Below are 14,793 nucleotides of genomic sequence, written 5' to 3' on the forward strand. Positions count from 1 at the left end.
CACAGCAAGCCAGGCAGCATCAGGAGGTGGAGAAGTTGACGCTTCAGGTGTAACCCTTTTTCTTGGAGGCATAGCATTTCAATACCAGATGTTGCTTGGGATCTTAGCAACACCTTACAGTCTGATAACCGTTTCTTCACTTCCCTGAGGGTTATGGCTTGCCTATGCGACCATTTCCATGGCTGACCCTTTTTTAAGAATTGATGCAAAGGTGCCAGGTTGGAGACCAGATTGTGTATGAACTTTCCATCATAGTTGACTAGCCCAAAGAAAGATCTAACTTTGGTACAAATGCGATGACCTACACTTTATCTTCCAATAGGTATTGTTGACTCTGTAGCCCAAGTTGTCACTTGAGTTGACTGGAACACACATTTCTCATTTCTAAGACAGATGCCCATCTGGAAGAAATGTCTAAGGACAATGTCTAAGTTCTCAAAATACTCCTTAATGGTCTTCCCTTTTGTCAGAACATTATCCAGATAAGTGGCAATCTGGGGTACATCTTGTAAATGTCCACCCTTGTCTACTGAAAAATTGCACAGATTGACGATACTCCAGGTCGCAGTCTTGTACATTGGTACAAACACTTATGGGTATTAATTGTAGCATACTTCTGGGAATCCTCATCTAACCACAACTGCAGCTATGCATGGCTCATATCCAGTTTCATGAAGACCATTGCCACCCCCACCCAACAACACCCAACTTTGCCTATAAATCATCTATCCAAAGGATTATCCAACTGCAAAAAATGGTTTACCATTTGTTTAAAATCCCCATAAAGGCAGACTGACCGGTCGGGTTTCATAATTGGTACAACAGGTGCTGCCCATTCTGCAAACTGTACTGGTCTGATGATGCCTTTCATATGGCTTGATACTCCTCTTGAGATTCACTTGATCCCAGCTGTCTATGACATATGCCTCCTTCTTTTTCTTGACCATGGTCTTAATTTCTCTGGTCACCCAGCATTCCCTGCACCTACCAGTCTTGCCCTTCAAACTAATCATAGCATACATCGCTGAACTCTTATCTAATTTTTTAAAGCCTTCCACTTTACAAACATCCCTTTACCTGCAAATAGCCTCTCCCACTGAACTTTTGAAAGTTCTTGCCTCAAATCATGAAAATTGCCCTTACTCCAATTCAGAACTTTAATTTTTAGATCAGGTCTATCCTATGTTAAAACTAATAGAACTATGATCACTGGCACCAAAGCACTCCCCCGCTGAAATTTCAGTCACTTGCCTTGCCTTATTTCCCAACAGAAGGTTAGGTTTTGCTCCTTCTCTAGAAGGTACATCCACATACTGAATCATGAAATTTTCTTGGACACACTTAACAAATTCCTCTCTATCCAAGCCCATAACACTATATCAGCTCTGGTGTATGTTTGGAAAGTTAAAAACCTGTACCATCACAACACTATTATTCATAAAATATTTGAGATCTCCTTACTAATTTGCTTCTCAATTTCCCACTGACTACTTTGGAGCTTATAGTATAATCCCAATAAGATGATCATCCCTTTTCTACTTCTCAGTTCCATCCATTTAACTTGACTGGATATTCTCCCAGGACAAAAATGCCACTTCCTCTCCTCTCTTGCCCTCCTTTCTATCATCCCTGTAGTATCTATACTATGGTACATTGAGCTGCCAGTCCTGCCCCTTCCTGAGCCACATTTCTGTAGTAGCTATGATATTCAAATCCCATGTTCCCAACCATGCCGAGTTCATCTGCGTTACCTGTCAGGACTCTTGCACTGAAATACAGTTTATTTTATCAGTCATACCTCATTCCTTGCTTTAGGCTTGCCTGTCTTGACTATTTAACTTGCTCCTCTCTCTACCTTACCAGCCTGAGACTGATTTCCTTCCCCACTATCTCTTGCCACCATCACCACTACCACCTGCCCCCACAACCGCGGTCTACTAGTTTAAATGCTCTTATGTAGCACTAGTGAATCTCCCCATCAGAATATTGGTCCCCTTCCGATTCAGGTGCAACTTATCCTTCTTATATAGGTTATTTCTACCTCAAAAGAGATCCCAATGATTCAAAAATGTGAATCCCTGCCCCTGCACCAGCTTCTAAGCCATGCATTCATCTGCGTTATCCTGCAATTTCTCCTCTCACTAGCACATGGCACCAGGAATAATCCAGATATTATTAACATTCAGGACCGACTTTTTAACCTTCTGCTTAATTTCCTCTATTCTCCCTGTAGAATCTCGTCCCTCTCTTTTCTTATGTCATTGGTACGAACATGTACAATGACCTTCCATTGGTCACTCTCCCGATTGAGTATGTTCTATAACCTCTCCAAGACATCCTTGAGCCTGGCACCTGAGAGGCAACACATTAATAACCCAGACAATTCTTAACTTATGATAATTGGCAGAAGTTATGGTGAAACGTCATTTTTGAATATTGTTGCCAAAAGACACATGTTGTTGAAGCTTTCAGGATATTCACAAGAATAACAAAATAAAGGGGAACAATATTTTGTACTGCATGAGAAGAAAGTGCTGATTGTTTGGCAAGTGAATTATGATTGGTAGCAGTATTGCCATGGAGAGGAGTACAAAATGAAAAGCTTCAACAAAATGTGTCTTCATTTCAGCAATACTCAAGTTTTGTACCACCAAGTGTTCATAGCTGTAACAAAATTGATTGGTTAGATTTCAAAACCTGTTCAGAAACAGCAACAATAATAGTTCTTACACATATAAAAATGTGCAACTCTTCAAAAAGATAAAATGGGTCACAGTGTCTGAAATATTATTTTTGTCGACTTCAAAACTGCATTAGTAATGATTATCCTGTATTTGTAGAAAAGAATGTAAATCATTTGAGCTAATCCAGTATACTGGTTCAGGGAGTGAATACTGCAATTATATACCTACTCCAATAGGTGAGATAATTTTTTTCTGAAACATGACACAGATTTAGGAATTCTTAGCATTGCGATATTCATGAAGGAAAACAACTTTCATTGTATTAGATAACTTTGCAGTTGTATTCAGATATATCAATTTTAGAAGACTGAACTGGTACAGCTTTTGAGGTATCTGATACAGTACATCTATTACAATATTCAAAGATGAATACTTTTTAAAAATAACATTGATTGCATGTTTATTCTGCATACTCTTAAAACTATATTTGACTCCAGATAAACAATGTTGTACACTCACAAAACCTACATATTGAATAAAACTTCAGTAAGATACTGGACTTTTTTAAAAACAATATCAAAATTAAATTCTTCAGTACTGCTAACATGACATTTCAAAAATATATAGGGAACTCACTGGGTTAAACATTTGCTTGTGACAAAATCTTAGGTCCACTGGAAAGTTGCAAAAACCTGCTATGTTCTGTACTATTATTGTTTCTGAAGCTTAGGAGACAATTTGTGTTTCTCATCATTCAGAAATCAGATACTGTAAGTCAGACTAATGTTTTTGATATTGTTTTATATTTGGAATCATCGCAACATGGCACCAATGTTCCTCTGAACTTTGGATAAATTAGATTTGTATCTATTCTACTGTACAAAACCAACCGAATCAAAAAAAAAGAAAATGTAGCACAGTGGCTCAGTGGTTCACCCTACCACACAGCACTAGACACCTAGGTTCAATTCCACTTTAGGCAACTGGCTGTGTGGAGTTTGCACGTTCTCACTGTGTCTGTGAGAATGATTTTTGCCAGGTGCTCTGACTTCTTTGCACAATCCAAAGATGTGAAGGTTAGGTGGACTGGCCATGCTAAATTACTTTGTAGTATCTAGGGATGTGTGAACTAGGTGGATTAGCCATGACAAATGGGGGTTATAGGGGTGAGGTGTGATGTGGTTTGGACGGTTGGTGCAGACTCGATGGGTCACTGCATCTACACTGCAGGGACTCTGTGAAAATCACACAGATGTTAGAAATCTAAAATAAAATCAGAAATGATGTATTTATTGAGCAGGTCTGGGAATATCTATGAAGTGTTGCCTAGAAAAACAGATGACTTTTACCATTTTTAAATTTATCTAAAATGACTTATTCATCAAAATTACATCCGTAAGTTAAGGTTTATTATACCCATGAAAGCATACAACCAATTCACTGCCTCAAATTTGTGTCAAATATTTAAAATAGATGGTTTTACAATCCTGCTCCAAAAATAAAGGAAGGAATTCCATAACAATTTATCGAACATACTGTATGCATGGCATAATTCCACAGATTACTGAAATCAATAAATATTTTTACTATAACTTACCAATCAGTATTTCAACTTTTCCATCAACTATTGTGAATTAAATCTTCACTGGTTTCTACAGATGACTTCATGCGTAAATGCCCATTTGGTGTGGGACTGAATCAGCTTGATCAAAGCATCTCAGTTCCAAAGACCTTTTACTTATCTGTGCTGTTAGTTGATTGCAGACAAGTTAGGGTACCTGGATGGCCTCCATATTCCAAGGAAAGATGCTGGGGAATGAAACATAAAAAACAAAAAAAAAGCGGAACAGGAATAAGCCTTTGGCCCTTCAAACTGCCCCATCATTCAACAAAATCGCAACTAATCTACCCAGGCATCAACTCCTTTTTGTGCCAACTCCTTTTTGCCTTTAAATACCTGGCAGTTTCAAATTCTAATCACTTCTTCTTTAAATACTTTGTGATCTAGCCTTCTCAACTCCCAGGGGTAGTGAATACCAGATATTGACTACTTTCTGGGAGACCGCCTTTGCATCTCAGTTTTAAAGTATTGTCCCCTAAATCTTTAACTCTGTCGCTGAGTTTGATATTCACCCATTAGTGAAAATGTCTTCTCAATGTCTACCCTGTTAAGACCACTCAGGATCTGTATGATTTAACAAGATCAGTAAGGAAAGATAATGAAGCTCATCATTGCCAAGCATATTTGAAACAATTTCATACTTATAAGATTTTTCTTCAATTTTTTTATAACAATCTACACTAAATGTTACAAGGTCAGCAATGAGCCCTTTGGAAAGTTAGTTAAAATATGCCTTTCTCATAATCTTAAGATCTGTAGGTAGATAAAAATCAAAACAGAGAAATCATTACACAAAATGATAAACTTCTGACTCGAAAAGCAGTACTGATGGCAACAAGCAAGAGGTAGGAATACTTAGGCCAGATGAATTTCAACAATGTAGACAAAACAAATTACCAAGTATAACAATCTTTTTTCATTAATGTAATATTCTACCAACATTATTCAAAGTGTTTGCTGCAATTGTTTTATTACTTTTTGTTACTTTTTGTTACTTTTTGTTACTTTTCTCAGTTTCAAAGTTTTTTTCACTAAGTTATTGTAAACATTGTTGAATTTAGTTATTGGGATTTTAAAATGTTAAACATTATACTATATAAAGAAACATTGCAAAATGTGTGATATAATTAGTTTCAAAATGAGTTTTCTGAAATTACTTTTCATGCCATGCACCATTCCCCAGGCAGGAAGCTGTAAAGTGATCTGTTATCAGGTCATTGTCAATGCCATTCTTGAATCAAACACTAGGAGATGCATGACTGCAGTTTGGGATAACGTTCTTGATGTTTGTATTTCCTTGTTGGGAAGCATCGATCCTTTTATCAGCTCTCCAGATGGCATTGCTGAAAATGGAAAATTCATCATTTGGGACAGTGTGTACAAATTCTCATCCAAGTGCTCCATCACATATCCAAGCAGGTAATATTAGTAAGTTTTTTGATGTGCAGTGAAGACATAAATCAACTTGCATTGTTATTAACATCCATTGATTTTAGTTTTTAGATAAAGAAGAACTGTTTATTGAAAAGGATGAAAAACGTTTTGAAGCTGCTTGTTTTTCACCTAAGCTGTACAGAAATTAAATTTCAACATTAATTGCTGTGATATTAGCAAAAAAGGAGAAATATTTCTATCCATGTTCAAAATTATTTTGAAGATGTTAAATACAATAATTTTTGTTCACAAAGATAGAAGGCAATGTTGACAGTGAAATTGCTGTTTCACTCACTACAAGAAATATAATGATAAGAGTTTTTCACATAACAGTGAATGAATGGTGCAATTTTTCCACCCCTATATCATTATAAAAAACGAAATGGTTAATAATCATTGGCCAATGAAACAGGAAAGCTCAATTTACTTGACCAAAGAACAGATTTTAACCATATTCTCAGAAAAACAACCTGACTGCACTGGTTAAAGTTGCATACACCATCCATCTTAATCTGAATAAAAATGCAGTATGGTGCTAACCCTTGCAGGAATGGTTTATAATTGATTTTGTTGAAGGTTTATACAGACATTTGCAAGAAGATAATTTTAATACCCTTGATCTGGGCTGAATTTAAATCTGTGACAGCAAAAGAGATGAAAGAAAGACTTCCACTTCCACTTACTTAGGGGACATTTAAGAGACTACTGGGCATGCATATGGTCACAGAAATTTGAGGGTGCATACATGAGGATCAGTGGTTGGCACAACATCATGGGCTGAAGGGCCTGTTCTGTGCTGTACTGTTCTATGTTCTCTATGTTCTATTTTAATGGCATTCCAAAGTGCTTCACAACCCCTTACAAACTTTTGAAGTGCAGTTACTTTTTTCAAAGAAAGATTTCCATTTTTGTAGCATTTTTCATGACCACTGCATGTTCTAAAGTGCTTCACAGCTAGTGAAGTAATTTTGATGTTTAGACTTTGGCAACCTAGGCACTTTTAGAGTGGTGTTGGAAAAGCACAGCAGGTCAGGCAGCATCCAAGGAACAGGAAAATCGATAAAAGCAAAGCTTTGACAAAGGGTCAGTTAGACTCAAAACGTCAGCTCTTTTCTCTCCTTACAGATGCTGCCAGACCTGCTGAGATTTTCCAGCATTTTCTCTTTTGGCAGAAAAATGGATGTTTCGGGCACATTTTGCCTGAAATGTCGATTTTCCTGCTCTTCGGATGCTGCCCGACCGGCTGCGCTTTTCCAACACCGCTCTAATCTTGACTCTAATCTCCAGCATCTGTAGTCTTCACTTTCGCCTAGTCTAGGCACTTTGGCCACTGCAAGCTCCCAAAACAGCAAAGACCAGGTGACCCCTTTTCTCAACGTTCACTGAGGTTTAATTGTTGGCCAGGAGAACAGAGATAGTTCTCCAGCTCTTCTGTGCAATAGTGTTATTTGATCTCTTACATCCAGTTGAGAGAGTATATGGTGCGTCAGCTTAACTTCTCATCGAAAAGTCCGCATCCCTGACAGTACAGTGCTTACCCTGTACTGAACTCATGTACCAGTATTACGTTATTTATATAATTCCAGAGAAAGGCAAAAACAATACACTTCCAAAATGTAGAAAATGTCATCATTAATCTGAAGACGGCAAAGCTTTCACAATCACCAACGTGATTAAGCACCAGAATTTGGTTGAATGATTCATTTGGGCTAGGATTGCACTGAAAAATCAGCTCAGATCGTGGTCTCAGTTCTCTGGAGTGAATCTTGAACCCACAACCGTTAACCTCAGAGGAACCATTGTTTTAACTGAACCGTGACTTCAATCTAAATCAATACATCTTTTAAAAAATGATGGTTACAATAGTTTTAACACATGGATGTTATCAAAAGCAACGAAACTCATCCTCACATCTTTTTGAAGATGGACAAAGTAATTTATTGTCAATGTGCCTTTAAGAAAGCAACAGCGGTAGGAGGGCGCATGCCTACAATCACCAATCATAATTTCCTGCCAGATAATGGTCCTTTGTTTTCATTTATACATTAAGCAGGTACACTCTTGTCCGATGCAACACTGGGAAGAATAATTCAAAGCATTCTCAAGAAAAACATATAATTTTGTCCAAAAAAATTAGTAGAAGAAACCGAATTGATTGGAAGAAAACATAGTGTCTCTGCTGTTTATTCCTGTAGTTTGCAGCAACTTCTTCTGGAAGTTACTGAACCCCAGTTCGAATGGAACCTTTTCTGGCATGATATTCGTTTGAATGCATGTTTTTAAAAAAATTCCAGCTAACACATTGTGTTTTGTTTTGGTTGCAGCAAATGGGTAAGACGTTCTGGAGATCTGGGAGGGCGAGGCTGCGGATGCGCAGGCGCGGGTGCCGGCGCTAACGTCACGGGGAGGCTGGCGGTGTCATGGCGGCTGCCGGTCAGCGACTCGCAGCCTTTTCCATGTAAACAGCTCGACGGCTCGTCCTCTCCCTCCCTCCACCCCCTCCCCTTCCCCCTCCCCACCCCTCCCCCTCCCTATCCCCCTGCCCCCACCCCCTCCGCCGCGCACACCCCGCCTCATGGAATGTCATGACGGTGCCGAGCGGGGCGGCGCGGCCGTGGAGTTCGCCGGAGCCACGCCGAGCACCCAGGGCGATGGCGATGGCGGCGGGGGGCGGCTGAAAGGCTCCTGCCGGCCTGGGGAGGCCGCCACCCCCGGCCCCACCCCCACCCCCGCTCCGAGTACCGGGACACACCTGGGTGGAGAGGAGGAGAGTGAGAGGGTGCGGGACGCCGCCGTGACCGAGAAAGTGAGGGAAGAGGGAGACCAGCGAAACTTGGTAAACAAGATGGGCGAGCTGTGCGCCGAGGTTGAGAGTGGCTTAGCGAAAGGAGCCCTGCCTGGCCTGCCACAGCAACCGCCCCCGCCGCAGACTGACGCTCAGATCCAGGACGAAGGCAGTCCCACTAAAACCCCTGAGGGTGACAAGACTCATAGTGCCAGTGACCAAAGCTTGCCCGGAGAATCGCAAAGCATCGACTCCCTGGAGTCATTTTCCAATCTGAACTCCTGCCCGAGCTCTGACTTGAACAGTGAAGGGGCTGAAGACCGGGCTCTGGCTCTTGCTTTGCAGACTGAAGAGTATAATGGCAAGGATGGTATTGCCAAACCATCTAGTTCGAAGGAGAGGTTCCCCGGACAGTCAGTCTATCACATTAAATGGATCAAGTGGAAAACCGAAAACACGCCCATTATTACACAGAATGAAAATGGCCCTTGTCCATTGCTCGCAATTATGAACGTTCTTCTTTTAGAATGGAAGGTATATTTAGAAATATTAATAGCACTTAGATGTAAAGATTGTATTTTAGTACACAGTGATACCTATTCACTTGTAGCTTGCAGCATATATTACTATGCTTAGTAGCATGCGTTGGTTCTGGTCCACCTGCACTTGGATTTAAAGGAAAATAAATTTTACATTGACATCTCTAGACCTTGCCTTTCACTGTCTCTGTAAACACTATGCTACAATGCTTCCAGGGAAAGTATTCCTGGAGCTTGGAACCCAGACAAATGAAGGCAATGATGGGTGAACAATATGGGTGGTGACAAGTAATCAGAGTTGGAGGAACTCTGTTCCTGAACCCAGCTAGCTCTCCTCCTGTAACATACTCCTTAACATTCATATTTGTCACACTTCCTAACATTTTCTTTGGCTCAGAATCAGGTTTTGCCTGATTGTACCTCTGAATTAGTGAGATTTATATTGTTGATAGGGTGATCAATCTGTTTTCATTGCATTATTCTTAAAATCTGATGTTTAAATACACATTTTTATTATAGATTAAACTTCCACCTATGATGGAAATTATAACAGCAGAACAGTTAATGGAATACTTAGGTAAGATTGCTTTTTTTTGTTGGTAAGGGGATGTTTTCATTTGAAACGAAATCTTCATTTAAATTTTGTTTAGGTAATTAGTATGATACAACCTGTGACAGTCATTTGTATCCTTGTTGGTTTTCCTGTCTGTCATTTGAAAGATTGCAACCTGCTTGGCTTTATTGAATGCTAAATGGTACTTTTTTTTCTGACTTTCTTGCCAGCATTTTGTCATCTTGTGTGCCAAGAAATCCAGAACTGTTAACTGTAGGATCTTCTAGCAGAACAGAATACTGAACCAACTAAATAATGAAGCATGGTAGATTAACACCCCTGCCCGCACAAGGAAAATGTAGAGATGTTGAACTGAATATTGAGGACAGGGTTGATATGGTTGTCTACAAGTATCATTTTTAAGTGTTCCTCTGTAACTGAATCATAGCTGTTGGCTCTTTCAGACAAGCCTATTTACATTCTATTGATGGGATCAACTCCAGAGGATTTTGATCGAAAGTTTTAAGTTGCTAGAATATCTGTAGTCTTTAGATTAGATTACATTACAGTGAGGAAACAGGCCCTTTGGCCCAACAAATCCACACCGACCCGCTGAAGCGCAACCTACCTATGCCCCTACACTATGGGCAATTTAGCATGGCCAATTCACCTGACCTGCACATCTTTGGACTGTGGGAGGAAACCAGAGCACCCAGAGGAAACCCACGCAGACACGGGGAGAACGTGCAAACTCCACACAGCCTGAGGCAGGAATTGAACCCAGGTCTCTGGCGCTGTGAGGCAACAGTGCTAACCACTGTGCCACCATGCCGCCCTCTCTGTAGCAAGTGGCAGATTGCATTGGGTGTTCTGGAATGCTACAGATTCCTTGGTTCCAGCCATGAGTGCCATCTATTAATTGACAAACTGTCATTTGATTTTGCTCTGCCAGCTTTGGCAACACGATTAGATTACCTACAATGTGGAAACAGGCCCTTCGGCACAACAACTCCACACTGACCCTCTGAAGAGCAACCCACCCAGACTCATTCCCCTACATTTACCCCTGTCTAATGCATCTAACACCACGGGCAATTTCGTATGGCCAATTCACCTAATCTGCTCAATTTTGGACTGTGTGAGGAAACCGGAGGAAACCCACGCAGACACAGGGAGAATGTGCAAAGTCCACACAGACAGTTGCCTGAGACTGGAATTGAACCCGGATCCCTGGCGCTGTGAGGCAGCAGTGCTAACCACTGAGCCACCGTGCTGACCCATAAAATCTACAATTCAGTTCCATCATGTGCTGTGGCAGGATTCAAACCCAGGTCTCTAGAACATTATCTGGGTTAACAATCCAGTGATAATACCACTAGGCCATGGCCTCCCTTATATTACACGATTGGACATTTCACATCTTTGTTCCTCATTGTATTATTTCATCTTATGGCACTGATCTAGCAGTAGTTCCGGAACCCCGAAATGGAAAATGTTTTGTTTCTTATACCTAATATCATGTGCTTTGAACTTGAAAACCTCAATTTTTAGTCAGTGGTGAAGCAATGTTGCATGTCTCTGACCTTCTGCGAAAGCGGCCCACAAAGCTCTACTTAGGAATACTACTCTGAAGTCCGAGGCGAACACCATTGCTTTCCCAGTTATCCAGTGGTCTTTGTGGTATGAATTTCTCCATTTAAAACATCGACTTGAAAATTTGGAACCAAGTCAACAGAATCTGGCAGAGCAAAATCAAGCCAGCAGATTCTGTCAAAAATTCACTCCGATTGTAACTAATAAATCTGTAGCACACCAAGGCACCAAATGTAATCTGTCTCTTGCCAGTGAGAAATACTACAAACACAAATAGAAATGCAGTTCTAATAATTAAAATCTTTTTGAAGTTGTCTGGTGTTTGTCCCATTGTTAGAGGTGTACAGACGAGTCTGAAAGAGGCAACTATTGTTGCGATTTAGTTATTGAAGTTATCTTGGATGATTACCTGGAAAGTACAATGTGCTGATTATTGTTCACCTCTTAATACAGTTTTACAGGGTGAAATAAATGATTGGGAATGCACAGAGGATAAAGATAGAAACTGAAACATCATAAATGTGCCTTTTCAAAAACAAATGCAGCATTTTTTATTGTTGTGGAGAAATTTTAGATTGCACAACTGTATGATTACCTTTTCTGGGCTAGAGAGGTGGTTTCAAATTATTCTGAATTTGAATTGCTGGTAAAAGCCCAGTTACACCACACTTGATGAAGTATAATTGTTTCAAGTCTTTTACAGTGAAACTGATAGCTCAGAAGAACAATTCTAATTGATTTCTAATTGCATTCTGTGGAATCTTCCATAGCCGATCCATTGGAAAAGTGCCAAATTATTGGCTTCAATGGAATAATGGTGATTGTTCTGCCTCATTGCTATTGCAAAATCCTTGCATTAATTTAGTAAGCCTCATGTTCATTGTGCATTTTGAGACTGTGTTGTGATCTTTAATTGTGTTGATAGATATTAACAATCATTCACTATCAAAATAGTGGATAATGCAATATTCATTATTGCTTTTGAGAAATTTGTGGTAAGATAAATCGCAAAAAATCATTAAAAAGCCAGCATGATATAGCATGTAATATTCAATTGAATGAAACAATCAAGACCTATTAGTTTTGAAGAAGATATGGAAATCTAATGTATAAAATTTTAGCATTTCAAAGAAAACAAGATAATAAATTGGGTTGTTTTTACTTTGGTTCTGTGTGGTTAACATAACATGTTCTTTTCAAAGATCAGAGAAAAACCTATCAATAATGATCAGTCTGCTTAGATTGTGTAGAATCTTTGAAGGATTTTTCATTGTCCTCAGACCCCATAATTTGTGATGGAGTTGAAAACCTTTCCATTGATGGACTTGTAGTTTTTCATGTTTATAAATGTGTATAATTTAATAGATAAAATGTTGAAACAATCCGTATTAGTGAATAGCATTGTGAGCTTTGTGCTAAGTTTTTGAAAACTGTGTATTTTATGTTAATTAGTGCTGCTGTTTATTGAAAAGGTCAGAAGCATTATTGAAGCTATATAATGGATGGCTTGTCACTGTAGGTGTGGCAGAGGTGGTGCTTTCTTGATGATAAATTAAAACGTTCTTGATATAATGATGGAAAGCATTAGTCACCTGTAATTATTTGCAATCATGGTAGTACAGAATGCAGCCTGTTCTGGAACTTCAGTTTGCAATTCCAGGTATAGGTTTTTTTTAGCATGTTAGGGTGCATGTACAGGTCTTAAGAAACTCAAATGTACAGTAATCTGAGTCAGATGAAAGCTGCAAGTGTAGTGGAATCTGAAGCCTATTAACAGTAGAGAAATCGCTTAAAATCGAAAGGGTGAATTTATTATATTTTTAGAGTCCTTTTGTGCAGCTTTTCTTGCTTTGGACTGGGTGCAGAACGAAGTTGCTCAAAAAACTTAAAATAAATCTGAAGCGATCTGATTTGTCATTGTGCTGATTGCTATTTTGTGAATGGAAAGTACCTTTGGTAAACTGTTTATTTACAGCAGATCATTTTTTTGTGGACAGGATATTTTATGCATCATGTGACATTGAGGGTGATGTGTATCTTGTGTTAGCTTCTTGTGTATCTCTTGCCTTTCATGTTTCACAGTATTTGGGGGCCTACAACTAATTTGCTACTAATGTTGAAGAAAGTAACATATAAAGAGCAAAGGTGGAAGTGGTTAATTGAGCACCTATCTAATGCACATTGATAACTTTTTAAAATGGGAGTTGAAGTTATTGTTGAAAAAGCAATATTTTAATACTGTTTGTAATTTTACTTTGCATTCATAGGTGACTATATTCTCGATGCAAAACCAAAAGAAATCAATGATGTTCAGAGATTAAACTATGAGCAGGTACAAATTTACTGATTTGTTGGTTGTATGTCTGAGGTCAATGAGGTCTTCATGAAAGGAGAGACACAATCGGAAATTCACATAGAATTGATGCTGTGAATATTACTGATGTACATTGGTAATAAACTGATGAAGCATATGGAGTCGTGAAGCTTATGCTTAAAGAATTCTTGGATCAAGAGAAACTTTGGATTTTGCTCTTTTGCAGTGAAGTGCTGAACAAGTTTTGATAAGAATGTTGCACTTGAATATTTTACCTAAAGGTACATTTGTGGAACACTCAAATTTAGGAAGGTCATGAGGTTATTTGAACATATTTTACTCTCTGGGCCCAAGAATTTGAAGTTCCTGATTTCTGAAATCCACTTTTATTTCCTATTCTACCCTTGGATCAATATAGAAATATCCATCCTGTCACTTTGGGTATCTTTCATGTGTGGCTAGTCTATTTTCTAGTTTAAAACAGCAATGCTTCGTTAAACTGCAATGAAAGTAAGATGAACCTGCAGTATACTACTGAGCTGAATACTCTGGAAGATTGTCTTTTGGTGAGACTTAAATTTTAATGCAAAATGCTTTACTGTCAGAATAGATTGAATTGTGCATTTGGTCAGACAAAATATTTATTTGAGCACTTTGTGATTTATCTATAAATTACAAAGAAAACAGTTTTTCATGTTCTTTTTCTGACATACTCTATTCCAGTTGTTTCCAAAAAATTTCAACTAGATCACTAGGCGCATGGGACTGTTTGTTTCACATGGAGCTGCTGCAGCTGTTCATGTGGGAACCAAACTGTGGATTGACTGTTGAAACTACACACAATTTGTGAAAGCCACAGTGAAGTTTTGGAGAAATGTATGCATTATATTTTTAAGTTGAAAACATGATTAATTTCACATATTCAGTGTTACTGGCACAGAACAAAAGGTTGCAGGGCTCCAGAAGGCATAAACTGGAAAGAAAACTGACTTCATTCCAATGATTACTTCTCTAAAATGCATCTGTATAGGTAGGTGACAGGCTAGCTTGGCTTTGGCTGTGATGATGTCCACAAAGATGAAGAATCAAAACTCTAGTTGATTGATATACTTCAGGGCCCAGGAAACTGGAATCAGTTTATGCAAACATTGCTACTATAGCCTTGTAAAACAGTCTTCAAGCTTTTAGGTCAAATAGCCTGCCGTTACACTGTGCCCAGTTACCTGTCATAGTTGTGAAGAAATGTTACTTAGATGCATTGAGCTGATAC

General features: G+C 39.0%; 1 protein-coding gene across 2 annotated transcripts in view; it reads left to right on the top strand.

The window, feature by feature from the left end:
• The first annotated feature begins 8,278 nt into the window (after window positions 1–8,278).
• The window catches only part of LOC140468916 (ubiquitin carboxyl-terminal hydrolase MINDY-2-like), a 59,666-nt gene continuing 53,151 nt past the window's right edge, over window positions 8,279–14,793 (top strand). The window contains exons 1-3 of one of the 2 annotated variants that reach the window (XM_072565019.1): window positions 8,279–9,058; window positions 9,583–9,640; window positions 13,477–13,541. In XM_072565019.1, the coding sequence (XP_072421120.1) occupies window positions 8,315–9,058; window positions 9,583–9,640; window positions 13,477–13,541 (867 nt within the window). In that variant the 5' untranslated portion in view covers window positions 8,279–8,314. The remainder of the gene's footprint in view (window positions 9,059–9,582; window positions 9,641–13,476; window positions 13,542–14,793) is intronic. The other variant, XM_072565020.1, reaches the window with a different exon arrangement.

This window comes from Chiloscyllium punctatum, chromosome 48 (genome assembly GCF_047496795.1).
Source record: "Chiloscyllium punctatum isolate Juve2018m chromosome 48, sChiPun1.3, whole genome shotgun sequence".
Classification (NCBI taxonomy): domain Eukaryota; kingdom Metazoa; phylum Chordata; class Chondrichthyes; order Orectolobiformes; family Hemiscylliidae; genus Chiloscyllium; species Chiloscyllium punctatum.